We start from the raw sequence: 27,675 nt of genomic DNA on the forward strand, positions 1-27,675 counted from the left end.
AAAGTCATTCCTGGTGCCAATTTCCATTTGGTTGACCTGGAAGTCAGAGTTTGGAATGGAAAAAGGTGAGATAGTCATCGCATGGAGGCTGACAAAAGCCTTGGAAAACCATTTCCCAAAATGCTGCCGAACCTGAAAGCGAAAAGGTTTTAATTAAAAGCACAGTAGACATTACAAGTGCTAAAAACATTTTGCCAATCCGCAACCGCTTTAAATTTGCATTTTTGGGGTGGGGTGGGGGAAATCACTACCAATTGAAAAATCAATACCAAACTTTATTTTTTTTTAAATAAAATATTTATTAAAGTTTCACAAATTATATAAACAAACATAACAATACAAACAAACAAGAAAAAAACAAGTATAATTTCAAATCCTTATTTTCATAAAACTTACTTCACCGACCTCCTCATACCTTCCCTTTCTGCTTTCCAATTTCAATTGTTTAGCTCAGCAAATCCTCATCCTTAATTTAATGTAATTGTTAACCTTTCTTTTCTTTTAGCTTAATCTTTACGGCTGTAATCCACTTAATTTCTAAAACCGCATCATTCTAACACTCATTAATTTTACAATGTTTCTTAAGATAGTCCTTAAATTTCCTCCAGTCTTCTTCCGCCGTCTCTTTTCCCTGGTCTCAGATTCTGCCAGTCATTTCTGCCAGTCCCATATAGTCAAATCAATACCAAACTTTACTGTCTTCTGCCTTTCAGATTTCTGAGTGGGAAGGAAATCAAGAAGAAGAAGTGCATTTTCCGACTGCGGGTCCGAGTCCCACCAAGCCCACCAGACAAACTCTTGCCAGGGAAGGTCCCAGGGCCGGCCGATGCTAAACCTCCTGAGCCGAAGGAAGCAGAGAAACCCAACTCCTCCAACCAAAGCAGGTCTGCACTTGAGCAGGGTGATGCTTGTGACCAGAACTGTTTCTCATACATTTTTGTATCTCACCCTTCCTTAAGGGAGCCTTCTGAAAGACATATTGAGGTAGGCTAGGCTGAGAGATGACCAGTGGCCCAGGGTCACCCAGTGAGTTTTGCGGCCCAAGGGGGATTTGAATCCACCTTGTCTAAGTCTAGTACTCTTAACCACTACACCATACTTCCAGGCAACAGAATGAGTAAGCCAGCCAGCCATCCCTCCCTCTCCCCTGCCTCCAAAATCCTAGCAGGATGTTTTGTTCTGTGTAAAAATATTTATATACAGTACTGCTGTTCATTAAAAGCTTACAGCAATTGCACAGAAAACCATGCAGTAAAAAACATATACAGTGGTGCCCCGCAAGACGAAAAGAATCCGTTCTGTGATTCTCTTCGTCTAGCGGTTTTTTCGTCTTGCGAAGCAAGCCCATTGACGGATTAGCAGATTAGCGCTATTAGCGGCTTTTAGTGGCTTATCTGTTGATCGGATCAGCTGATAAGCGTCTTAGAAAAGGGGGAGGGAGGGAAAAAAACCAGCAGGAACTCGCAAGACATTGTCGTCTTGCGAAGCAAGCCCATAGGAGATTCGTTTTGCGAAGCACCTCCAAAACGGAAAACTCTTTCGTCCAGCGAGTTTTCCGTCTTGCGAGGCATTCGTCTTGCGGGGCACCACTGTAACAGGTTCACTGCTGGCAAGCGGGGCCAGGAAACTTGTGGACCATTTTGTAACTATGAAGCCAAGCAGCAGATAACTATTTTGCAGGGACCAAGGTATGAGGTGACTAGGACTGGGTAATATCTAGTTTACAGCTAAATATGGCAATATATGACAATGTTGGAAATAAGGTGGGGAAGCAGCAGCAGCAGAGATAGATCACTTAGCCCTACCAGAGGGGGGCTTCTTTAAATGGGTCAGTTGAGGCACAGGAAGCCTTTCTGTGCCTCAGCTGAGTGAGCCTCCTTGTTGTTCTTGCTCACATGAGCCGGGGGTTGGGCCTTCTTTAAAATGGGAGAGCATAATTGGAGGGGGGAGAGACAGACAGAGACAATTGCACATCCCGCCCTCTGCAAAAGAGGAGAAGCAAATGGTATGGACACGAGGGACAGAGAGCGAGAGAAGGGGAGAAGGGAAGGAGGAAGGGAGCTCAGGAAAGAAGAGGCTTAAACAACAGAGCAAGGTTTATTTCATTGTTTTTTTGAATTCAGAATAACCCCATGGGGGAAAAAGAGGCTTCCAGCATCTGCCAGCCTGCTTGTAAGAAAATCTCATGGCATTGTAGCCAGAGGAAAGTTCCTGGTCTGTGTCTGTGTTGTGGTTTGCTGCCATCTGCTGGATCTAACAGATAAAAGGAAAAAAATCCTTCCAGTAGCACCTTAAAGACCAACTAAGTTAGTTCTTGGTATGAGCTTTCGTGTGCATGCACACTTCTTCAGATACACACTTCCTTAAAGACCAACTAAGTTAGTTCTTGGTATGAGCTTTCGTGTGCATGCACACTTCTTCAGATACACACACTTTTTTTTACTTTTTTTTTGACTATGGCAGACCAACACGGCTACCTATCTGTAGATAAAAGGAAGAGCAACAGACAAAAGCATTCTCTGGCTTTGAGCAGTTTATATTATAGTCAGGGCAAATATTCTGAACCAGTTATTACGATGTGGATTTCAAATCAGTCTTCACTTATCTATCACCGTATTGTCCAGGTCTACAGGTGCCCCTTTCCCCGTGTTTACTCTAGGATCATGAATGTCAGAGGAAGGCTATAGCTTAGTGGCAGAGCACCTGCTTTGCATGCAGAAGGTCCCAGGTTCAATCCCTGCCATCTCCAGGTTGGGCTGGGAGATATAATAATAATAATAATAATAATAATAATAATAATAATAATAAATAAACAAATAAATTAAATAAATTTTATTTATACACCACCCTCCCCGGCCAGAACCAGGCTCAGGGCAGCTAACACCAGTAAAATTAATAAAAACATAATAGGAAAAAAAACCCCAATTTAAAATACAGGTTAAAATGCAATTTAAAATGCAGCCTCATTTTAAAAGTAACCCATAAATCAAAACCGTAAGGGGAGGGAAACATAAGGGTCAAACTGAGTCCAAACCAAAGGCCAGGTGGAACAGCTCTGTCTTGCAGGCCCTGTGGAAAGATGTCAAGTCCCACAGGGCCCTAGTCTCTTGTGACAGAGACTCCATGTCTGAAACCCTGGAGAGCCACTGCCAGTCACTGTCAATCAGAGATCAGCAACTGGTGCTGCTCCCAAGTATTGTTGGACTTCGACTCCCCTCAGTGCTACCCAGCATGACTATTGGACAAGGATGATGGGAGTTGGAGTCCCACAGCCTCTGGAGAGCCAACCTTGGTGCTTCCCCTGTCACTATGAATAGCTACTATTCCCTGCTTCCAAACTTAGAATCCCTTTATGTGTATTCAGTCATCAGCATTATTACTGCCGTCCTTTTAATCTTACTAATTAGATTTCTTACCTGCCTTTTGCCATAAGCTCCCAGGGTGGGCTACAGCAATTTAAAAAGTACAATAGTATTTTTACTATTGCAAATTACAGTCACAACAGTAGGGTGCACCCTATATATATATATGTTGAAGGCCAGGGTAAAGTGGCGTGTCTTCAGCATATGATGGAAACTATGTAATGAAAGTTCCAGCTGCACCTCTGTGGGGAGGGAATTCTGCAACTTAGGGGCTGTTGCAGAGAAGGCCCTCTCTGAACTTCTGAGGGTGGTGGAAGTACTAAAAGGGTCTTCTGCCTGTTGATCAGAGCAGCTGCAAGGATCTGTAGGGAAGGAGGTTATTTGGATATGCAGAGAAGGAATGGTGCAAATCTTGCCATTTTGCCCAGCTATTACGGAGGTGAAAAATGAGAACGCAACCAGCATGGGAAAGAAAAACCAAAAACTTTACATCAAAAGTATACTAAATCTGTCAATTCTCCCAATATTGTTTTTCCACAGTTCGACACCGCACAATGTACAGAAGAAGAAGAAGAAGAAGGGGAAAAAGTCAAAGTTCCTCTTGGATGATGCGATTCCCAGTGTTAGTTTCTTTATTTTTATTTTTTGAAGAAAAGAAACTGCCCCTCACTCAGCTCCCCATGTGGTTCTTTGTAGATTTCCTGATTTACTCAAACCAGAGTGGTTGAATAATGGTTTTCTTCTTAGCAGCAGCTGATGTTCTTGGGCTGTTCACGGTGCCAGTTAGATATGCCCTTTTCCAAAGCACCTCGCTGCATTTCCACCCCAACCTTGCCCTGCTTCCATAGTCAGTCATTGAACATGCTCAGTCCTCATCATACTTCAGCATTCCGCATAAAAACAAGCGGAACCTGCAGTAAAATGTTGCAGTGCTTGCAGTGTGGAGTGCTTCTGTTCAGTGTTCCAGTTACTCCGTTCAATTTCTTTTCTTCTTTGGTGTTCCATTCCCCTTGCCTTCCAGCACTCAGGCATCATTCCATGCCTACTCAGGCATGCTTTCTCACTGAGCTGTTTATGGGTTCCTCTTAAGATTCCCTCTTACCCAATATTTTTCAAATATTTCAGGTTCCCCTGAGCTTGCTGTTATCCCCCTCTTGTGCTGTTTTGGTCATGTAAAGATCAGTGCTCAGAGAATGAGCTTGCTATTATTACGGGACAGCGCCACCACTTTGCACAATGCAGAATGGTGACAATTCAGCCCCCTGCCTCAAGGAGCTTACACTCTAAAATTTGACACTGGAGATGACAGAGGGAAGGGGCGGAAACAGGAGGCAAACAAGGGTGCACAGGAAGAACATGTGTTTGGTTTGATTGTACGTATGTGAGATGTGTTTCAGAATGGGATGGGGGCTTGTATGCTTGCACCAATGACTTCACAAGGGTGGGGGGGCTGGGAACAATTTTAGGGGAGGCAGAGGCTTCAGAGCAGCAGTTGGCTTGCTTCTGTTTCAGGCTATTTAAACCTGCTGTTAAGGCACAAAGGGTGGAGGAATCTAGCTGAGAGAGAGAAAGAGAGAGCGCTGGCCTTTGGCCATGCTATACTTCTTGAGCACTAGTCAGGAACCTTTGGCTTGTGGGCCTGATCAAGCCCACCAGCCCTCTCCCCCACCCCCATTTGACCCAGCAGGCCATTCCAGCTTAGCTCTGTGCACCTGATACTGCATGCAGTGTCAGCTGTGGCTGGGTCAAAAGGGGGTGGGTTGCAAGCACCCACAAAGTTCCATGCATAGTGCTTTGCATGCTTTGCAACCAATTAGATGAAATAAAAAAATTCCTACCAGTAGCACCTTAAAGACCAAGTAAGTTAGTTCTTGGTATGAGCTTTCGTGTGCATGCACACTTCTTCAGATAGAAGACGAAGTGTGCATGCACACGAAAGCTCATACCAAGAACTAACTTAGTTGGTCTTTAAGGTGCTACTGGTAGGAATTTTTTTATTTTGACTATGGCAGACCAACACGGCTACCTATCTGTAACCAATTAGATGGTTAGTGTTTGAAAAGCTCTGGAAGGGCTGACTGTCAGCTGTTTGGTGGCAACTGCAAAACACCATGCCTTTGATCACGTACGCACACAAAAAGGCACACCTGATGTCACTATGACATCTGGATTGGCAAGTGGGCAGCCGCATCCATCTGTTAAAATTAGCCCACGAGGAGTGAGAGATATAAGCGTCCTGTCTGCCATTGAAATCAGACTCCCCACCTCTCTGCTTGATAATATGTGTATATATTTGTAATGGAGGTTTCTGTTTTTTCATTGTTCTGTTCTTCACATCCCGACTCTCAGACTGATTTTGCCTCTGCTTGGAGCACAAACCATCACCTGGCAAGCATCTTTGACTTCAATGTGGATGAAATGCAGAGCTCGAAAAGGTAACAGTTGTCTGCTACAGGACCAGGCGAGGCTTGGAGCAAGGCTAATGGAAGGCGGGGGGAGGCATAGCCCAGGGGAAGACCACATGCTTTGCTTTTATTTACTTTTTAAACTTATATCCTAGCCTTCCTCCCAAAGGAGCCATGGGCAGGAAATAGATCCATAATTTAAAAGCAATTCCCAGCCCCCAAAAAAGTTAAAACGTGCATAAAATAATTGCAGTTTAAAATACCCCAGAGGCGTTTATGATTAAAAACGTTGTTCCTGGGTACCCAAGAAGAGTATGATTGACGCCTGTGTATGCCACCAAATGCCCAGATAAGCATGAATGTTTTCAAATTCCTCCTGGAAGTTGATAATGATGGAAACAGGTGCATACAGTGGTGCCTCGCAAGACGAAAAGAATCCGTTCTGTGATTCTCTTCGTCTAGCGGTTTTTTCGTCTTGCGAAGCAAGCCCATTGACGGATTAGCGGATTAGCACTTTTAGCGGCTTTTAGCGGCTTATCTGCTGATTGGATCAGCTGATAAGCGGCTTAGCGGCTTAGAAAAAGGGGGGGAGGAAAAAACCCCAGCAGGAACTCGCAAGACATTGTCGTCTTGCGAAGCAAGCCCATAGGAAATTCGTTTTGCGAAGCACCTCCAAAACGGAAAACTCTTTCGTCTAGCGAGTTTTCCGTCTTGCGAGGCATTCGTCTTGCGGGGCACCACTGTATCTTGCAGGAAGGCTTTCCACAAATGTATGTGGAGTGGGGAGAGGTCCATTCCAAGGTGAAAACTTGGCAAAGCAAGGTTTGCAGACACTTGTTCAGAAGCACTCTTTTATATGATGATGACATACGCTGTGTGACAGAGCCTGTGCTTAAGCTGTTGCTCAGTACAGTTTGACTGTTTCCCTGCTCACGCTTTCATGCTTTTTCCCCAGCGGAAGCTCGAGCCATAATTTCTTTTCTGATGTGGATACGGCGACGGATGCTGCCAGTACTTCAGGTTCAGCCGCAACCAGTCTGTCCTATGAAACAAGGTGGGAGGCCAGGGGCTATCTTCTGATTTCGTTTTTGCGTTCAGTGTGGGCTGTCTGCTATTTACTTTAAAGATGGCGCTTGACACCTGCTGTTTTTATAAGCACGTCTATCTGCCTATCAAAATGCAACATGTATATGTACTTACTTAAGAGTTACGCACTTACTTAAGTGGGACTCATAATTTGGAATGGTTTTTAATTGATTCATTTAACGTCCTGTGGCCCTCCAGATACTTATATGTATTTATTTGTAGAAGTATTTCTAGACCACTATTCTTGAAAACATATAAGAGCAGTTAACAACAGCCATACATAAAACCATGCAATAAAAACCATATAACAATTTTTAAATGGGGGATCAGCTAACTATTATGGAAAGATGTGTTCTAAATTTGGAGGGGTTATGGGAACTGTAGTCCATCTGGCGGCCCAAAGAGTCCCCATCTTTGTTCCAAACCATCTGTCAGCTAAACAACCACAGCCGTAACTTAGCAATATTATTCTAATATTTATTCCCCTTCCTCCCCTCCCCCTCCCCTTTTTATGAAGATTACCCGCTTTGGGATCCTACAGCTAATTCCCCCCTCGCTGGACCAAATAGGACTAATTTAGTCAGCTAGCCCTGGTGATCATCTAATGTTTATTGGATGGATTTCACCTCTAAATTTATTTTTTAATTCTAAATTTATTGTTATTCACGTTTTATACTGTATTTTATGCTGTTTTTTTGTTGCATCAATTAATTGTTTTAAATTTGTTGTTAGCCGCCCTGAGCCCGGTTTTCTGAGCCGGGAAGGGTGGGGTATAAATAAAAAAATATTTTTATTATTCTAATAATATTATTACATATTATCTAGAAGGAACCTGGGCAGCCGGAAGCGTAAGATGACATGCAGAAGCTACACAACTATTGAGACAAAGCAGAAATGTGTGGAGGGCCCCCAGAAGGTCACACCTGGCTGCTCCTCAGAAGAAAGTGAGGCAACCGGGGGCCCAGATCGCCCAGAGAACCCCACCCAGGGTCATGCTTTCGGGAGCCTGGGTGAAGGCAACTCATCGTCCTACCTCAGATCATCAATCAACAACTATTTTGGCGCTGCTGGCAGGATGGTGTGTGGGGAGAAGTACAAAGTGTTAGCCCGTAGAGTGAACCTAGATGGCAAAGTTGAGTACCTGATAGAATGGGAGGGCACCACCCCCTACTGAGTGTCTGGGGTGGTTTGCCCTTGAGAAAAGAAAGAGTTTGGGGGAAATAAACTCAGAGGAGTTGTGCGATCAGATGTAAGCTACGTTATGCTTATTTTGGGCACTCTAGGGTGGGGTTTGGGTAATACTTTGGTGAGGTGCCTTCAAGTAGGCTTCGTTGAAAGAACGATTTTTGTAAGCTACAGATTAAATGGAATCATGTTGCTTTGTAACACTGCTTCTCTACAAGGGTGAGGGAAGGAGTGAATGGGTACAAACAATGTATTTTATTTGTCGAAAGAAGGGCAATACCTGCCATTTCCAGAAGGACTCTTCTCTTTCAAATGTGGTAACAGGCAGAGAGGGAAACGGATGCTGCCATTTTGGGATGGGACGAAACTGTCCAGGTTGCTTAACCAAGCAGGGGTGGGTCCTTGTTCTTGGCAGGGAGGATGAAGTGACAGAAAGATTTAAGAATGGGGGAGGGGGAAAGATCCACCCTCCAACCACAGAAGGCAAGTTTGATAAGTGGGCAGTGTCTCCCACTGGTGACCTGTTTCTTGCCAGTGCAATGATCAGCTGATTGTTGGGGAATTGCATAACTCTGGGTGGTACTTTGCAAGCCCTGGCCAATTAGCATCAGTGCCCACAGAGCACAGTGCATTGTAAATACAGCTGATTGGCGGTGCCTGCAAAAAAAGCTTTTAGCCCAGCCATGCTTTTAACTGCCCTGCATTTGATGTCGGTTCAGGTTAGCTGAGCGCCAGCCAAAGCTGCTTTTAGGCTCCAGTGTCCCTTGAACCCACTTATCTATGCTATGCATTTGAAACTGGTTCAAAACCAGTTTTGACAGCCATAACTCTCCTCTGCCCAACTTTGCAGGTGGTAGTTCTGAGAGGCAGTGAGGGAATCTTTGTTGAAGGTTCGTGGTCCCATGCAGGACTTCTGTTCCTTAGTTGAGAGTTGATGTGACATTCAATAAGAGATTCGCTTAAAGCTTATCTAACCCCTTGGCTGTGCTGAGGGGACTAACTGGGATATATGGGAGAACAGGGTATAGTTGGTCAGTGATGACAGAGAATCACAGAGCTGGCCATCTATTCCAATCCCCTGCAATGCAGGAATCTCAGCCTGTGAGGGCTGTTGTGTTGTGAACAGGGCTGGATCTGAGGCCCTAAGCTACTGAAGGTAATGGGGCCCTTTATATGTCCAGCTGTCCTTTGTCAACAACCTATTGTCACTGTTTTTTGTGTTGAATATATGCTATATTGTAATTTATGGACCTAATAGGTATCTAAAGCCATTTGCCACTGTTGCTGTATGTAAGTTTTATTTTATTTTACTTTTATTTTATTTTTTGGAAATGTACATCCAGTGTTTTTTTCCTTTAATTTTTTTTGGGGGGGCCCAAGAGAGTGGGGCCCTAAGCTATAGCTTATAGTAAATCTGGCACTGGTTGTGAATGTGCTTGGTTGCTGTGAATATAACTGGCTGACCCTGCATTTTTTGGAAGACCAGGTTCCATGTGTTCTGTGAGAAAATGGCACAATTGAGGCCTGGTCTGCATATCCAGGAGAATGAGGTGGTAGAACTTTAATGTGGTAGGATGGACTGTAAGATAAAAAAGGTAAAGGACCCCTGGACAGTTAAGTCCAGTCAAAGATAACTATGGGGTGCAGCGCTCGTCTCGTTTTCAGGCCGAGGGAGCCAGCATTTGTCCACAGACAGCTTTTCAGGTCATGTGGCTGTACCAATACAGACTGCAAGACAGGGGTATGAACACATGTTTGAATGCTTCTCCATATGGAACAATTCCATCCAAGCAGAAAGTTAGAATATCAGGGAGTCTTAGCCAGCTAGTTTTCTACTTATGGAGAGATATATAGAGGGAAATATAGATATAGAACATATGGGATTATTTTTTATGGAATTTACTCTATGCCTGCAGTGGTCCAGTTAATTCTTCTGCCTTGCAACTGGACCACTCTGATTCTATTGTGTGTGTGCAAGCAAGGCCTGAGATTATAGCTCTGATATGTATGTGCAATATGACAAGTCTTTGAGGAGGAGCTGGGTGGCCAGGGAAAGAGGAGGCAGGGAGGAAGAGGCAATAATAATAGACAGGTAGAATCAACTGGGGGAAAACATTCCATTCTGAGCATCCTACAAATATTCAGGTGGAAGCAGGAGGAGAATTGGGGGTGAATGTGGTGCAACCCAACCTCTCTTGTATTTCTGAAGCTATATGTGTGAAAGTTGATGGTATTTGCTTATATAGTCATCCATGAAGGTAAAGCAGTATTAGCTAGGGCTGAGCCAAAAGTCGCCCCTCTCCTCAAATATGACACCTTGTCTGTAGGCTGAAAAGTTGGGACTCTTATCTGATTTTTGTGGTGGGGACCATAAAGTTTGACAGGCAACTGTGTTCCTTGTTGCTGCAAGGAGCCATTTTTCAAACCAACAGTTCCTGAGTGTGGGAAGAGGAAGCCTGATTTGGCTTCAGATGTCATTTTTCAACCAAATCTCATTGCTTTACATGGTGTTGTGATGAAGTCAAATCAGAGTGATGGCAGGGGGGCATTGCTGCCTTTGCTCTGATTTGGCTTCAGGTGTCATAATTCAGCCAAACCTCATTAGCTTGCATGGTGTTATTATGGAGCCAAATTACAATGAAGCAGGAAGAATCAAATTTATTACTTTACTATTTGCTTGCTCTGCAGGAGGGATGGTCTGCAGGATTTAACTTCGTTCCGCAGGGCCTGTAAGACAGAGCTATTCTGCCTGGCTTTCAATTTGAACTTAGCCTGATCTTTTATTCCCCTTCCTTCCCTCCCCCTCCCCTTTTTTTGAAGATTACCCGCTCTCCCTTGGTCTCCTCGCTGGCCCAAATAGGACTAATTTAGCCAGCTAGCCCTGGTGATCATCTAATGTTTATTGGATGGATTTTCCCTCTAAGTTGATTTTTGAATCCTGAATTTGTTGTTATTCAAATTGTATACTGTATTTTATGCTGGTTTTTTGCTGCATCAATTGAGTGTTTTAAATTTGTTGTTAGCCGCCCTGAGCCCAGTTTTCTGAACCAGGAAGGGTGGGGTATAAATAAAAAATTATTATTATTATTATTATTATTATTATTATTATTATTATTATCATCAGCTGCCAGCCTGTGGGTTGGATCTGGTCCCTGAAGCAATTTTTATCTGCTCCTTGGCAGTCCTAACCAGTTTTAATCAAATAGTACACTAAAAGCATGTCCACACTTTCGCTCATATGAAAAGGGGTCAGAAATAAAGTGATTTGGCTTCGTGTTGACAGCACATAAGCTAGTGTGGTTTGGCTGAGCAATGGTCTCTGAAGCCAAATCTGAGTGTAGGCAAAGCTTCCTCCCTTTGATCTGATTCAGCTTTATGAAGACACCATCTAACCAAATGAGATTTGGCTGAGCGACAGCATCTAAAACCACATGAGAGCAACGCAGTCCTAGGCAAGTCTTCTTGGCGATAAGACCCACTGGGAGGTAGTCAACTAAGTTTGATTCAGAGTAAACCCATTGGAATTAATGAGCATGACTAAGGGAGCAATCGTGTGTATGGGAAGGTGGTGTAAAGTAAGCCAGATCCAAACTCTGTTCGGGAGTGAGGCTACCAGTGTGGTGTAGTGGTTAAGAGCGGTAGACTCGTAATCTGGGGAACCGGGTTCGCGTCTCCGCTCCCCCACATGCAGCTGCTGGGTGACCTTGGGCCAGTCACACTTCTCTGAAGTCTCTCAGCCCCACTCACCTCACAGAGTGTTTGTTGTGGGGGAGGAAGGGAAAGGAGAATGTTAGCCGCTTTGAGACTCCTTAAAGGGAGTGAAAGGCGGGATATCAAATCCAAACTCTTCTTCTTCTACCACTATTTGAGCCAGTCTAAGCCAAAGCACAGGGGATAAGAGGCTTTAAAACAGAGTTTGAGTTTTGCCAGTTTACCTTACGACAGTCTGCCAGGTCATGTGACCAAGCTGTCAAATCCTCCCTGCTGGTACTCCCCCCCCCCCCACTTTCGCAGAATGACCCCTTTTCAGGTCTCATACTGGCTTAAGATCCACCTTGAGCATTTCAGCTGGGGTGAGGGACTTATGAAGCTGGAGTATCTCTGGCTGAGCCGGGGCTGGGGCTTATGCCAACATAGCCCAGCCGAGCCAGAGATCAGCCACATTGTAGTCTGGTGGATCTCGGTGGATCTAGGGTTAGGGTTCTGCCCTAAACTAGGACCATTAACTTCAGTAGGTTTACTCTGAGGAAAACTTGCTTTTGGAGCTTCCTCCAAAAGAAGCATGTTTAGAACTACAGCCTTGATACGAACATATTCTATTTTCAGTGTTGTCTGGCATCCACTGCCCACAGTGGAGCTCATTGTGCTATTAACTGTGAACCACTAGGCGGTGCTAATGTTGTTATGGAGCCAAATCACTGATGACCGTCTTGTTTGTGTGTCTAAACACACGTCTGGCTTCTGCACCAATGTCTGTGGGTTGAATAATTCAAGTGCAGGTGTGACAGAATGATCTCTGTCAGGGATTTTAAAACAAAGCAGGGGAGAAGCACCACCAGTTAGCTGAGCTCCCTTCAGTTTCCAACAAGGGTTCTCCATCCCACAAGGCTCTCTCGGGAGAACACCTCTAAATTCAAAAAGAGGCCATATTCATGTTGATACCACTTTAAATGGCCATGACTTTCCCCAAAGATTTCTAGGAGCTGTGGTTTGTTAAGGGGGCTTAGAGCGATTAGGAGACACCTATCCCTTTCCCAGAGCCACAGTTCTCAGAGCGTTCAACAATTAACCCCTCTACACAGGGCTCGGGATATCAAATCCAAACTCCTCCTCCTCCTCCTCTGGGAGGCGGAGGGGAATTGCCACTGACACCTGAGGTTTAGTATGCACACCATCCAATATACTCTTGACTACAGGGAAGATTTGAAAAGGGGACATTTCCTCAAAATGAGGGAGACCAAAAAAAAGAGAGACTTGCTTCTGTCTCTTAGCATTCTCCTTGACAATGAAAGGCACAGCCAGTGCTATTTTTGAAGAAAAAGAGGTGCTGGAATTCACCATGAACGGCACCCTCATTCTTTTAGAATGGCAATGGCACCCACCTGAGAGGTGGCAAAACTGAGTTCTGGCAAGTTCTACCTGAAAAAAGTACTGGGCACAGCATTGTGGATGACACATTGAAATGACCAAGCACTGACTTTTGTTTTGTTTTTCGTTTTGTTTTGTTTTGAAGTTAAGAATCTGTTATCATTACCAGTAATTTGCAGAGAGATCTGAATGTGGTTGCATTTGCACGTTTCTCATTGCACGATTTAAATCTAGGCCCCACAAGAGAGCAGACTAATCTGCCATAGTGAGAGAGGGGGGGAAGGCGGGGCTCTAAAAATATCATTCCCCCCCTCCCAAGGGATTTTCTCTCTCTTTTTACATTAGCTTGGATTGATGTTCTTAATGCTTCTGTGCACCTTCTTATTAAAACCAGAGAGAGAAAAGATTCAGTCTTTCAACTTGCTGCTCTTTAATGACTGACCTTTTGTTTTGTTATATTCAAGTTGTAATTAATATGACAGATGTACAATTATTATTAAAAATAAAGTGGTGTTTGTTTTTTTTCCAACTTCACCACGGCATTCGTGTTTCTTGGGATGGAGACGGTTCTGCTGCACAAAGCAAAGTGAGATGTTTGGCAGAGGTGATGGATTTGGGGGTGGGGATATTCACAGGGGGGAAGACCCGAAGGGAGCGGGGAGATCCTGGGTTGAGTGGGGAAGAAGGAACAAGGCAAAGGCATAAACAAAGGGAAAATGTAGGCCAGGGTGGGGTGGGTGAAATGTGGCAAATGTGGCCTTCCACGCCTCTCTCTCTGACCCTTGGGATTCTTCTCAGACCCATAGCTGTCAACATTCCCCCCTTTTTAAGGGAAATTCCCTTATTCCGAATAGGATTCCTCGCAAGAAAAGGAAAAAGTTGACAGCTATGCTCAGACCACACCCTTGTTTCATAACATGGGCACAGTATGTCCTCAAGCTTGATAATGCATCTTGCTTGCCGGGATGGAGGACACAGGAGGATATTTGTGAGTGCACTTAGAAATTAGCCGACTGCACAAAGATGAAATTTACATTCATTGTTCCGTCCATTTTTGCATCTGGCCCTGTCCACCAGTGGCATATGGCCCTCATGAGGTTGCCCACAAGGGCATGTAGCCCTTGAGCTGTGGTAGACAAAGGGCAGAGAAAATATTCCCTTGCTTCCAGTGACGATGGGAGCTTTAGCATGGCAATATCTGAAAGGTTTCAAGATCTCTACCCTTGTGCTTCAGAAAGCATTATTCAGATGTTAGTTGGATACATGTGTTTCTTGCCCAACACTGGCAGGCACGGAGATACTTCGTTGGCTACAGAATTTAAATTTTCAGGTGCCATAAAGGGTCTGAAGTGTTTGCTTTCTAAACAAAAAGGTGGGATAGAAATGTTCTTAAACCAACACATTTGTGACAGGGGGTAAGGTGGGTTGTAGGGCAGTCACAGGTCAATCCTTTGCACATCTGCCAATTTTCCACAGCACTGAACCACCACCCCTTCCCAGTTGAAAAAAATCAACTGGGCTTGTTCCTGGTAGCAGAACCAGAAAAAAAAATTCCTCTGCCCCTCAATTCTCAGTTTTTGAGTAGAAAATGACAACTACATTTTAAGGGGTGGAGAAATAAACAGATCAGTTTCACACACACACACACACACACACACACACACACCATGTCATTTTGCTTTAGCTACTATAGCTCTAATAACTTTGAGGAGGGGAAGAGAGCATAATCCATTTCCAGATGCTGTAGGAGCTTTATCACATAATGGACTGACAGCAGATTAAAGAGGAATTTCCCATGCACTTAAAATGATCGTGCAAAGCCTTTGTGCCAGCCTTCCTCAGCCTGGTGTCCTCCAATATGTTTTGGACTACAACTCTCAGCCTCGGCCAGCATGAAGAAGGACAGAATGTTGGAGGACACCAGGCCGGGAAAGGCTGCCATTTTGGAATGAGATGGAAGCTATTTGCAGCCACCCATTGAATTTGATGAGTCTGTGTGCAAGGAGCACAGACAAAATCCACTTATGTCTAGGCAAATGGAATTGGAAGTGAGTAGTGTTTTTCAGAGGAAAGAGAAAGAGAGAGAGGTGCTTATATATATTTATTTTTAGGGAGAAGCCGGAATAGGGAATTTAAAGAATGAGAAGGTTTTTAGCTTTTTTGGAGGTGATTAATATTTTCCACAGACGTGGGCGCGAGCTGAAGTGGGAACCCCTGAAGCCCACTAGAAAGATAATCCTTTTTCATTCTTCCCACCTCAAAATCAAACCACCAAACCCCTGAACCCATTTGTCTGCAATTTGGCAGATCTCTGATTCAGAGTCACCTATCTCATGTCTGCAATTTTCAGACCCAATTGCTGACAAAACACCAAAGAAGGTTGATTCCTTTTTGTTGTTGTTGTCGTTTAGTCATGTCCGACTCTTCGTGATCCCACCGACCAGAGCACGCCAGGTACTCCTGTCTTCCACTGCCTCCCGCAGTTTGGTCAAACTCATGTTAGTAGCTTCGAAAACACTGCCCAACCATCTCGTCCTCTGTCGTCCCCTTCTCCTTGTGCCCTCCATCTTTCCCAACATCAGGGTCTTGATTCCTTTTTTACACACCCCCAACCTATAGCAGCTGTCCTTGCAGGAAAACTTCTGAATAAGTGTCATACACTCACAAGGGATTATCATGGCCGCAAATTTCACTCAGTTCTCCCCAAGATAAGAAATTATAGGTGTTTCTGTTTGTTTTTAAAAGTCAGTCTCTAACAGTGTCTAGTACAAAAGCCCTTTGACCTCTTTACTTGTAATTTGGCATTGCAGTGCTTGTAAATGATCCATTGCAATGCCTGTAAATTTCACCCACTTTTGCAAAAAAGCAAAGAAAGTTATAGCCTCCCCTCGCCTGCCACCCCGAAATAGTGAATGGAGTGGGTGAAAATGAAGGAGACTTGCGCACCTCCCGAGCCAAATTGGGCAACTCATGAAGTGTCTCAGACTGAGCTGTTTTCCGAAGCACCCAATCAGGGTCCAAACCAAATCTTAGGGTTGGCCCACACTGCTACTTCTTGTTCACTGAATTCCTTAAAACTCCATTTTCTTGGTTTCTGAGATACCAGCGAAAATGTGAGAGAGGCAACTGTGTAAGCCTGTCTGGATGTTAGGAGACATTTCAGACTTTGCTTCTTATACAGCTACTTTCTTTGGAGAATTATAGCCACAAAATGTTTAACCAAAACTGCAAGACTGAGCAAGTTGCAACACACAGATCCTGTTTCTTCCAGAGAGGATCCTGCTCTCATGCAACTCAGAACCACTAACGGAGCATTCTCAGTTGCTTTTCCACCTTGACCATGTTTGCGAAAAGAGAGGACTGTCATGCTATGGTAGCTGGCAATATCCACAAGTCCTTTGGGAAAGTCTGTCCAGAAGCATCTTCTGGGTGATGATGGCTAATCATACGGGATACTCTCCTCCATCCATTTTAAATAGGCCGGGTTTCCTTGGTCAATGAGCAGGCTGATAAATTCAGGAATTGCAAATGGATGCAAGGAGCTGAGGGAAGAAATGCACAGATTATCTGCATTTTACTATGAAGCAAGAATGGAATTCTTACAGGTAAAAGGGGTATACGAGCCACATATCAGAACAAGCATGCAGGAGCATTTTGGCATAGTAGGGGAAGATAAAGCTCCAGCCAGCAGGCCCATGCACTTGTCAATCATGTCATGTGATGGACGGTTGGCCAACAGGAGTGGGAAGATAGTAACCAAGCAGGATTGAACTCCCTGCACCTCTACCTCACCCAGATGACACCAGGTATGAGGCTGATGGGTGTGACTTGGGCAAAACTGATTAATGCGCCAAATTGGGAGGTCTGGTGGGCCAAATCTGGCCCACAGCTGGTGGGCTTCCCACTGTTGTATTAGAAGACTGCAGGGTGACAAAACTGTGCATGTGTTTTTCACTCAACGGTACCATGAATGTGTGGGATCTGGTCAAGCCTGGTGTAGGCTCCTGGTATCCTAGAGCAGCTGACAAGGCCTCAACATCATGGCAGTGCCCACTTGTGTCAATGTGGGCCCCACCCACCTCCTACATTCTGGTCAGGTGGGTCTACAACAAACAGCCATTTTCATTTCCCACAATGCCCTGGAGTATCACTGCGTTGTGGAAAATCACAATGGCAGTCAGTAGCTGCTTGGGAGTGCTTTCAGGCTGTTATCACTTCCTAAAAAACCTGAGGGAGCCCTCTCAAACCTGCAACCAGCTGCAGATTTGGTATTCAGCATAGAGGGCCACAAGCAGAGTGTGCCCAGTGGGTGGGCCACCTTACTTCGAGGACTGGCTTGTCCATCTGATAACTTTGTGTGTGTGACTTTTAAACTTGTCACACAGCAGCTTCTATTTACAGAGCACTGCTTCACCAAGCTGAGACATTCATCATGGCTTTTTGTATAGGTATACAGTGGTACCTCGGGTTACAGACGCTTCAGGTTACAGAAGCTTCAGGTTACAGACTCCGCTAACCCAGAAATAGTACCTCGGGTTAAGAACGTTGCCTCAGGATGAGAACAGAAATCACGCGGTGGCAGCGCAGCAGCAGCAGGAGGCCCCATTAGCTAAAGTGGTACCTCAGGTTAAGAACAGTTTCAGGTTAAGAACGGACCTCTGGAACGAATTAAGTTCTTAACCTGAGGTACCACTGTATTTGGAATGGAGATAAAAAGGAAGCTACAGAGATACTTTTGATAAGTGCAGTGGAGGCTGGTCTATTAGAGTGAATGGGGCTCTGCATCATCACCCTCAGCCTGCTCTCAGCCAGCCCTGCCTTCTTACCTGCAACCAGTCTAGGGGGTGGCCTTGGCTTACAGCTTCTGCCTCCTTAGTCTCAGTGTTGCCCTTGTAGAGCTCAGCAGGGAGGAGGATGGCAGTTGGCTCTGCTGCTCTGGCGCCACCTGCTGTTGGGCTCCCTGCCTTCTGTCCTACCAGTCCTAATAGGAGCCAGCCATCACTGGTTGCAAGCAATTCTTTGGGACAGATTTAAGCTGTGTCATGTCCCTGCCCCTCTGCAAAAACAAAACCAACCAACCAACCAACAAACAAACCAAACCAGCCACATAAGAAACCTCACCTGATATATTCTGACAACTCATTGATTTTGGAAGTCCTTGTTTTCATTAGCTGTAACAGAAAGGGAAGATATGTGGATTAGGCATCACCACAATGCATTAATGATAAGGTCTATTTGTGAAGCTGTAGCCAAGCAGACCACCTTGTAGATGGACGAAGCTGAAATGAAATAATGAATGATGGTAAAATTTGATTTTGGGATTCGAAATAATTTGTTTTCATCTAGTTTTGTCCCCCACCCTTTCTGCTGAGTTCTACAAGGGGCAACAGTGAGATTAAAGGGGAGAGGGAGGACACTGGACTAGCTGTAAGGAAGGAGGCAGGCAGGTGGGGGCTGGCTGAGGGCAGGATGAGGGTGGTGGTGCAGTGCCCCATTCACTCTAATGGACCAGCCACCACTGCACTTACCAGAAGTATCTCTGTAGTTTCCTCTATCTCTCCATTCCAAATATACCTATACAAAAAGCCAAGAAGAAAGTATGCTTAAAAATTACAAACAACCAAACAAAACATGCAGAGTATCCTCAGAGACGTACAATCACACAAGATTCTTCCAGAGTGGTCAAATGGGTTTGGTTCTTGACTCACATGGATGAGGCCTTGGGGAGGATATTCACGCAAGCAGCCAATTTTCTCTCCATAATTGCCCTAGGAGAAACAGAAGAGGTTAATTGGCATGTAAGTATCTTTGCACCTGGCTTCCCAGTGTCATCAGTTTTGTGATATGACAGGGGTGGTGACCCTCAGGCCTGGCAAGGGGTAAATGTGGCCCTTGAGGTCTCTCTATCTGGCCCTTAGGACATCCCCCAGGTTCCCTAGTCACCTTCTCTTTCCCCAGCCACATCCCTCACTGACCCTGCCCTCAATATCCTTGAGTGTTTTTGCCTGGCTGGAATGTGTCCTCGAACTCTGAACACGCCTCTTGATTTATTGGATGGAGGATACAGAGGTGAGAGTGTATAGCAGAAAGCAGCCTGCTGTACAATAGTAAAATTTACATTTGTTTCTCTGCCTCCTTTTGCCTCTGGCCCTTCCCTTCACTGGTATGTGGCCTCCGAAAGGTTGCTTAGAAGGGAATGTGGCCCTCAGCTTGAAAAAGTTCCCCCATATTTGTTTTATATCACGATCCTCATTTTACTTTAAATAAACTAAGGAAAAAATATTGATGTAGCCTTTTTTCTTAGGGGCGCTGCTTCGACCCCTTGATTGCTGTTATTTGCACCTTTTCCAGCTCTGTGATAACCTTTTTCAGATTGGGCAACCAAAACTGGGCACAGTGTTGCAAAGGCAGCCTCAGCATTCATTTATATAATGCTATTATGGAGCCTGGAATTATTTGCAATCCCTTCCCAAATAATCTCTAGTCTGGAATTTGCTTTCTCCCACTTCTCTCTCTCAAATTTACCCAGAGTTGAATAAGCTCGTTTTCTGTATTCTATTTATAGATCTCAGGGCATTTTATATTCCACCATTTACAGTCAGATGATCAAGAAAGTACTGGCCGCTAATACTCCCACTGCAATGCTGCGTCTTGGAATGCCTGGGGAATATAAATAGGCACACTTTGTGCTGCATGCCAAATGGCTTAAACCATAGTCAGGCTGCTGAGCTCCTCCTGAGGAGTGGTGATCAGGACACCAGTGTGGCAGAAAGCAGGGAGTGGTCAGAACCAAATAATTCTAGTTTTGCCCTCATCTTCTTCCATGTTGAGTTCTGCAAGGGGACTAAGGAGGAGGAAGCTGATGATTAGTATCACCCCCGGGGCTGGATGTAAGAAAGCAGGCAGGTGAGGAAAGACTGGAACTGACAGGGCAGTATCCTAATAGTCCAGTCCACACTATGGTACAGTCTCCACTGCCACAAATCTCAGAAGGAAAAAGTTAGATTCAAAATATCCAAGGTGTAAGCAAGACGTTAAACCCTGGGTGTTATGTACTAAGCTTGGATCCTAGAACAATAGGCAAGTAGGATTCTAGAATGCAACAGCTGATTGGCTTGCAGGAGAAGACCAATCAGGCTCCAGGAGGGAAGCAGAATCAGCCAATCAGACGGGTCTCATTGTGTAAATAATGTATATAAAATCCTGGGGTTTGGGGGGCAATTCAATCACTGTTTTACAAGCTGCAATAAAGAGCATGAAATCACTACAGGACTCCAAGTACCGTATTTTTCGCTTTATAGGACGCACCCGACCATAGGACGCACCTTGTTTTAGAGGGGGAGAACAAGAAAAAAAATAAATCTCTCCCTCTCTGCTCAGTGCCCCTTCAGCGAAGCGGCAGGAGAAACAGAGCCCCTTCCATTTCTCCTCCTGCTTTGCTGAAGGGGCGTTGCACAGCTGTCCCTCTCTGCTGAAGCCGGGAGAGTCTTGCTCTCCCAGCTTCAGCAAAAGGAACCTGAAGCCTCCGGAGCGCAGTGCGAGGTCCTGCTGCGCTCTGAAGGCTTCGGGTTCCTTTCGCTGAAGCCAGGAGAGTCTTGCTCTTCCTCTGCTCCCTCTGCGCTTCGGAGGCTTTGCGTTGCTATTGCTGAAGCCAAGGACCCTGCATTCGCTCCATAGGACACACACACATTTCCCCTTAATTTTTGGAGGGGAAAAAGTGTGTCCTATAGAGCGAAAAATACAGTATATTTCACTGGCGATGAGGATGGGATCCTGCTGAGCTGTCAGCCGCGCACCGCACACAGCCGCCACAGGGAACTAGCATTGCACCGTGCATCCAGGCTACAGCTTCTGGACCGAAGGACCCAGAATGGCAACAGACAACAGCTTCATGCCGTTCAGCCCAGCCTCAGGAGACTGGGAAGGATACGCCATTCACTGTGCATCCTAAGTCTACCTGTAACTCACTCAGGTGTAATTCTGTAACTCAGATTTCAATGTTAGGGAGAAACACCTTCTATAGGAAACTGCTGCTCACTTCTGAAACATAAAGCTGGTACTGCCCACTCTGCAAAGTTAAGTGATAAGGCTCTTCCAAAGTTGCTCCCTGATAATAAAATAAAATGCATGCTACTTGCATCTGAACAACCAGCATGTCAGACAGGTGGGTGGGACCTTACAGAGAGGCTAGTCCCTTAAGGCAAATGGGGCACAATCCCAAAAGCCTCTGTATGCTCTCAGACAGACTCCACCTGCCTGCACCTGCTTTCATACTTACAACCAACCTAGGGCACGGCACTGTCTGCCAATTTACTCCTCCCTAGTCTGTGTTCCCTTGCAGAATTCAGCAGGGAGGAGGATGGTGACAAAAGAATAATTATTTGGCTTTGACTAGCATTGGCTCTGGCACCCCCTATGGCTGGGCTTCCACCCTATCAGGGATGCCATCTCACCTTCAGGATTCTGGGTGCCCGCTGCCACAACGTGGACGTGTGACATCACATGCACATACCTGCACATGGTGCATGTGATGTCCCATGCACCACATGCAGGCATGTACATATGACATCAAACGTCTGCATTACGTATTACATCAAACGTCTGCATTGCGGCGACCAGTGGCAGCTCCTCTTCCTCCCCGTCTCCACAGCCAGCGAGCCACCCTTTTCCACAGAGAGGGGCTTGTACTCTGCCTCTGCGTCTCAGGCTCCCCCTCCCCGGAAAAGGGTGCATCGGGCTGACTGCAGAAGGCGGAGCTGAACTGCTTCTCTTTCAGAGGCAGCACCGCTGCTGCCTGCTGGCTTTTTTCATTGATTGTGTGGGTACTCAGCCCCTACAATTATATTACAGTGGGTACCCATGCACCCACGGCCCCCTGTATGTACCCTATCAGTTCCAATGGGCACCAGTCACCACTTCCTTTGTATCAATGCATATGGAACGAAGCAGCTCTTCTTTTTAAAAAATAATATTTTATTGATTTTCCCAAAAAAGAAAAAATAATAATAATACAAAAACAAAACAAAACAAACCAGATTGACTTCCCTCAGTCTGATCCCTTCCTTGGTTCTATTATTTATCAACATGCTGCATGTCCATTGTTAAATTTATAACATATTTAAATCACCTATTATCCATTCATTGTAAAATTACAAGTAAACTCATTGCTTCTGTATATATGCAATAAACATCTTCCACTCTTCCTTAAATTCATTGCCATCTCTTCCTCTTAATTTCATCGTCAATTTTGCCATGTCAGCATACTGCATTAGTTTAACTTGCCAATCTTCTTTGAATGGGACACCTTCGTGTTTCCAATATTGTGCTAATAAAGTCCGTGAAGCTGTTGTAGCATACATAAACAAGTTCTTTTGTAATTTTGGTAGGTCCACTCCTATAATACCTAGTAAGAAAACTTCTGGGTTTTTGACAAAGGTTATTTTAAACATCTTCAATTCAATATAAATCATTTCCCAATATTTCTTTATAATTTTACAATCCTACCACATATGAAAAAATGTCTCTTCTGTTGCTTTATATTTCTAACACTTGCTTTCCCTAGTTTTATGCATTTTGGTTAATTTAACTGGAATTAAGTAGTGTCTATACATCATTTTCATATAATTTTATTTAATCGCCACACATGCTGTGAATTTTATATCATTTTTCCATAACTTTTCCTGTTCTGCCATCTGAATATTGTGTCCCACATCTTGAGCCCATTTAACCATGACTGATTTGACCTTTTCATCCTTTGTTTCACATTCCAGCAATAGATTGTACATTTTAGATAATAATTTAGTATCATTTTCTATTATTTCTGTCTGAAAAGTTGAAATTTCATACGCAAATCCCATCTTTTTATCATTCTTAAACATTTCATTTAGCTGAAAATATTGTAACTATTCTGTTACGTTCTCTCTAACTTCATTAAAGTCGTTCTATTTTAACTGGTTTTCTGTTTCAATTAACAACTCTCTGTACGTTGCCGATTTAGGGTCCATATTCACGGGGGTATATGGACTTTTAAAACTATATAGTTAACTGTAATAATAATTTTATTTGGTTAAAGTTATAAAAGGAAATATGCATTAATGTATTTGGAACTAAGTAAGAGAGCTAGGACAGTGGTAAGCATGCGAAACTTAGTGACACAAAAGGAAGACATAGTTTAAGAGAAGCTACCTGGAAGTGATTCAACTCAGAAAGTATGCAGAGTGAGCAGGAGGGTCAGAGAAAGAGGAGTTAAAGAAAGCTTGTTTAAACAAAGTTCTTTGTTTAGCAGTAGTCCTGCCTGATCCTTAGTGATAATAAACAACAGTCTTGACACACATTTTCTGTGTGTGCTCCTTATGCAATTTTAGGTTATTTATTTAGGGGAGTGTCATGACACACCATTGCTTAAGCAGACAGTGGATGCACCAAAGTTATTTCGCAAAAACACCCTGTTCCAAAAAGGACTGAACAATGTTTAATCCACATATTGGATCATGATCAGAGCTGCGCTTAGCACACCATTGTAAGAGCAAAGTCCAGACAGTCAAAACCTCCACAGTGGGGGATGCATGGAAATAAATTTAGTTCCTTTCCCTTACACAGAAGCAGTGAAGAGTAGGACCTTTTTCAAGGGTAGGATAAAAAGGCAGCTGTTGTTTGTACTGTGACCTCTTTTCCTCCAGTGGATTTTCTCTTTCAGACAGCTTCCTAGAGGGTGGATTTACTCAGGCAAAGTCCCAGGATGCTCCATATACAATGGCTACTGATTTTGCCACCCATCCCTTAAAGAAACAACAACCTTAGATTTGTTGTAATCCAGTAAACCTCAGAGTTGCTCCAAACATGTTGATCCTTCTCTCCTCTTTCTCAGTGGCTCCTTCTGCGAGGCAGACTTATCATTGCTCACCATTTGAGTTCAGGAGTTGCTCACTGTGCATGCCATGTACACACGAACAGGAACACAAGAACCTGCTTTCTGCTGAGTTAGAACATCGGTCCAGCATCATCTACACACTGACTGGCAGCAGCTCTCCATGGATTCAGAGAAGAGTCATTCTCAGCCCTGCTTGGAGGGATTGAACTTGGGACTTCTAGATGCCCTGCTCTACAACTGCGCATCAAGCCTCACTCTTAACTGCAAGCAAACATGACTGGTAGCAGAAAGGGATGAATATTCATATTGGAAAGGAGAAGCTGCCACAACATGTTTGTATTTTCTGGGCAAAACAGGCTGTTCGTACTTCCTTTCTGCTTATGGGGCAAGAGGTGGGGTGGAGAGAAGTTTCTCTATTTATACAGAGGTGCTCCAGGGAACTCTGCTTTGCTTGGTAAACATTTCATTGGCAGGGAGTGCTTGAAACAGAGAGCCATTCAAACTCAGAAACAGAAGCTGGGTGTAATTCCACCATGCTAGACTCTGGACATGTGGAATTTCCCCTCTCTGACTTTTCAAAGCTGCTTGCCACGTCCCCTTTATGGAACTTACGGGCAAGGCTTATGTGGTCTGATTGCTGAATCTGTGTCTTAAGTTTCAGCTACCATACCACACAAGGGCCAAATTCACATTTGCTTTTAGAAGTAAGATTCTAGTCCTTATGAATATTGGCTTGATAGGGCTATGAATTTGTGACCCTCCAACTCTTCCTCCTCCTAATTTATTAATCACCTTCTAAACCACCATCTGAAGGCAATTCATATAAAACTCAAAACTCAAATACATTTAAAACAAGAATAAAACACTAACAAATGGACATTCATGGTAAAGACCCATTTATCCTGCTGAGAAATCATGTAGCAACAAAAAAAAAATCTTCAATTGTTTCTGGAAGGTGCAGATAGTGGGTTCCTGTCATGTCTTGACAGGAATGTTGTTCCACAGACCTAGACCTTACTCTTGGCCTATAACTCCCCTCATTTCTGACCGTTGAGAGCTAGATAGACAAATGGTCTAGCTCTGTATAAGAGAAATATGACTCTGCTCCGTAGAAGCTCATTCCCATCCCACCTTGATCTCTTAACCTCTGAATAAAGAGTGGAATGTTCTCAGCTGTATGTAACAACAGCACAAACAAGCCACTCAATACTTCAACAAACTAGCATATTTCAATTATTCATTGACCCGCTTGGGCCAAGAATGTGTCAAGTCACCCTACCTTGCAATGTCTCTCGCAGTCTGTTCATTGGGGCAATTGACGAGTGCAATTGAATGGGATCCAGGAATATAGCTACCAGTAACAGCAGAGTGCAAATGGAGGACAAGGGTTCTCAGCACTGGATACATTAGCAAAGAGAAACTCATAACCTGGAGGAGGGGTGGGGTGGGGAGAAGAAACCAGATCATACATCAGCTGAATAGGCCTCCAAAGTTAGACAATGTAAATACAGGTCATTGAAGTATTCTGAAAAGCAGGAAATGTGTCTGGGAGATGGGGAAACAGTGATTGTTTAATAACACCACAGGAGTGGAGAACTTGTGACATAAAAACATAAGAAGAGCCTTGTTTGATCAGACCAGAGGTCCATTAGTTCAGCCTCCTGTTCTCACAGTGACCAACCCCAGATGCCTGACGGGAGCCTGCAAGAAGGACCCAGGTACAACAGTGCTCTCCCCATTTGTGATTCCCAGCAATGGCTGTCCAGAGACATACTATCTCCAACACATAGCCAGTATGGCTAGTAGCCATTGATAGCTTGATCCTCCATGAATTTGTCTACTCCTCTTTTGAAGCCTTCCAAGTTGGTGGCCGTCACTGCCTCTTGTGGGAGCAAATTCTAATCAATGTTTCTCAAACTTGGGTCTCCAGCTAGAAGGTCAGGGATGCTGTTGTAGTCCAACAACAGCTAGTGACCCAATTTTGGGAACCACTGAGTGCAGAAGTACTATTTTTTTTTGGTCTATTCTGAACCTTCCAATCTTCAGCTTCACTGGGATGTCTCTGAGTTCTAGTATTGTGTGTGTGAGAGAGAAAAATTCTCTGTCCACTTTCTCCTTGCCATACACCTCTATCATGTTGCTACTTATTCGTCTTTTGTCTCAACAAGCCTTTCTTCTGCGCAGTTCCTCATTTTGGCTGTCCTATTTCGATCCATTTCCAGCTCTAACCTCCCTGTGTATTCGGACTCCAATTCCCAACAGCTCCAGCCACCACGGCCAGTGACAGGAATGAGGAGAACGGTACTGCAACCATATCTGTTGTTCCTCATCCCTGCCATAGAAAAACGCAGGAGTTTCTTCTTCCACCACAGAAATGGGGAGGCAGAACTGAAACCTTTTAAATACATCTAGCATAACCACCCTTATGCGTGCTTGCAAAGTCCTGTTCCTGATGCCGTGGGGCGGGTCACCTCTGCGTTAAACTCATTTTAAAGCTGCATAATCCCCAATGGGGAGAAAGAGACACCAAAAAATTAACTGCAGTTTAATGTTTTGCTAAATCATTAAAACCTCGGTAAAAATTAAACCAGGAATTCTTCTGATGAATTAAAATAGTTTCCAAGTTTATTATTGATAGGGCAGCTTATTTACCTTTTACAACAACATCAAAGGAAAGTTGCAATTCACAGTGAACTCTTGCACGAGCCAAACACACCCAGGGAACAAACCCTACAAAACCCAGCTAATTTCCGAGGATAAATTGCACTGTAAAACAAAACTATGTCCATGGCAATTTGCCAGAGATGCATCGTCCTTAGACAACATCATCTTTGCAAGAAACAGCATTAATTTTTCAAGAAGTTAGAACCAGTGTTGCTTGCCAAAAGCACTGAGATAGTTTTATTCTTTTTTTTCTTCAGACATTGGCTCATGAGGCTGCATCCAATGTTAGCAGCCCTACTCAGAGTAGACCCATTGAAAATGGACGCAACTAACCTAGTTCCATTGAGTTCAATGGGTCTACTCCTGGGTAAAGCTTAACTTGAGGAAAACCCCAAGATCATTAAATTCAAGGGAAATATTTTTGTTTGTTTTAAACCCATATGATATCCACATTCTCTCCGCCCCGCCCCGCCAAGTTTAAAATTTGTCTTTTAATGCCGGGGGAGAGAGGTGCGATGTCATGTTGTGGGAATTCCCCTGTGGCTCTCGCCTGCTTTTGCTCAATTTCGGATCTCCCTTCGCTCTTCAACTTTGCAACGTAGTGATGTCAAACTTACCAGCGGCAAAGTCAAGTATCCCTGGCGCAACGCCGAGCCAGACGCCGCGAGGAGAGCCTGGCAACGCTGAACAAACCACTCCATCGGCATTTTTGCCATCTTAGCGCACCTGCCCATGGCTGCTACTAGCCCTTGCTCCGAGGCTGCGGTTCCCTTTCCTCGCCCACTTGTTCGCCACCTTTCCAGATGTGACTATCGCTGTGAAATAAGCAAACAAAAATAAATGGTGTGTTTGCTTGCAAAGGAAAGCCGACCGACGGCTGGCAAACTCCTCCTTCCTAGCGGCTGGTGCCCGCCTCCCTGGCATAGCCCCTCTGAGAGCCCCGATGCCCTGCCTTTTGGCTCGTTCTTCTGTACATCTTCCCCCATTTGAACCCGCTCCAGCGTCTCTAAGGCAT

General features: G+C 44.4%; 2 protein-coding genes across 5 annotated transcripts in view; one reads left to right on the forward strand and one right to left on the reverse strand.

Moving 5' to 3' along the window:
* The window catches only part of PHF19 (PHD finger protein 19), a 38,675-nt gene extending 27,521 nt beyond the window's left edge, over positions 1-11,154 (forward strand). For 2 of the 3 annotated variants that reach the window (XM_083485901.1, XM_083485900.1), the window contains 5 exons: positions 714-884; positions 3,903-3,984; positions 5,712-5,797; positions 6,723-6,821; positions 7,679-11,154. In XM_083485901.1, the coding sequence (XP_083342027.1) occupies positions 714-884; positions 3,903-3,984; positions 5,712-5,797; positions 6,723-6,821; positions 7,679-8,027 (787 nt within the window). In that variant the 3' untranslated portion in view covers positions 8,028-11,154. The remainder of the gene's footprint in view (positions 1-713; positions 885-3,902; positions 3,985-5,711; positions 5,798-6,722; positions 6,822-7,678) is intronic. The other variant, XM_083485902.1, reaches the window with a different exon arrangement.
* Positions 11,155-15,214: 4,060 nt separating this feature from the next.
* On the reverse strand, positions 15,215-27,667 carry LOC310698625 (protein CutA homolog). 2 transcript variants are annotated; one of them, XM_083486057.1, is made up of 6 exons: positions 27,278-27,666; positions 25,276-25,424; positions 18,835-18,894; positions 18,655-18,700; positions 18,248-18,297; positions 15,215-16,668 (listed from the first exon to the last, which is right to left on the reverse strand). In XM_083486057.1, exons 1-6 carry the CDS (start codon positions 27,392-27,394, stop codon positions 16,566-16,568), a joined length of 525 nt encoding a protein of 174 aa, XP_083342183.1. In that variant the 5' UTR covers positions 27,395-27,666; the 3' UTR covers positions 15,215-16,565. The 2 variants fall into 2 exon arrangements, with proteins under 2 accessions (XP_083342183.1, XP_083342184.1); XM_083486058.1 differs by lacking the exons at positions 18,248-18,297; positions 18,655-18,700 and having other exon boundaries at positions 27,278-27,667.
* Between the last annotated feature and the right edge of the window lie 8 nt (positions 27,668-27,675).

This window comes from Podarcis liolepis (assembly GCF_965112155.1).
Source record: "Podarcis liolepis genome assembly, chromosome: Z".
Lineage (NCBI taxonomy): Eukaryota > Metazoa > Chordata > Lepidosauria > Squamata > Lacertidae > Podarcis > Podarcis liolepis.

What these genes read in the sequence shown, in the direction of transcription:
- LOC310698625 (XM_083486057.1), bottom strand. Translation starts at nt 27,394, where the DNA reads ATGGGCAGGTGCGCTAAGATGGCAAAAATGCCGATGGAGTGGTTTGTT. An exon ending in ACTGCGAGAGACATTGCAAG is followed by an intron (nt 18,895 to 25,275) that starts GTAGGGTGACTT and finishes TGTTTCTCCTAG; the next exon opens with GGCAATTATGGAGAGAAAAT. An exon ending in GAGTTGTCAGAATATATCAG is followed by an intron (nt 16,669 to 18,247) that starts GTGAGGTTTCTT and finishes TTCTTCCCTCAG; the next exon opens with CTCCTTGCATCCATTTGCAA.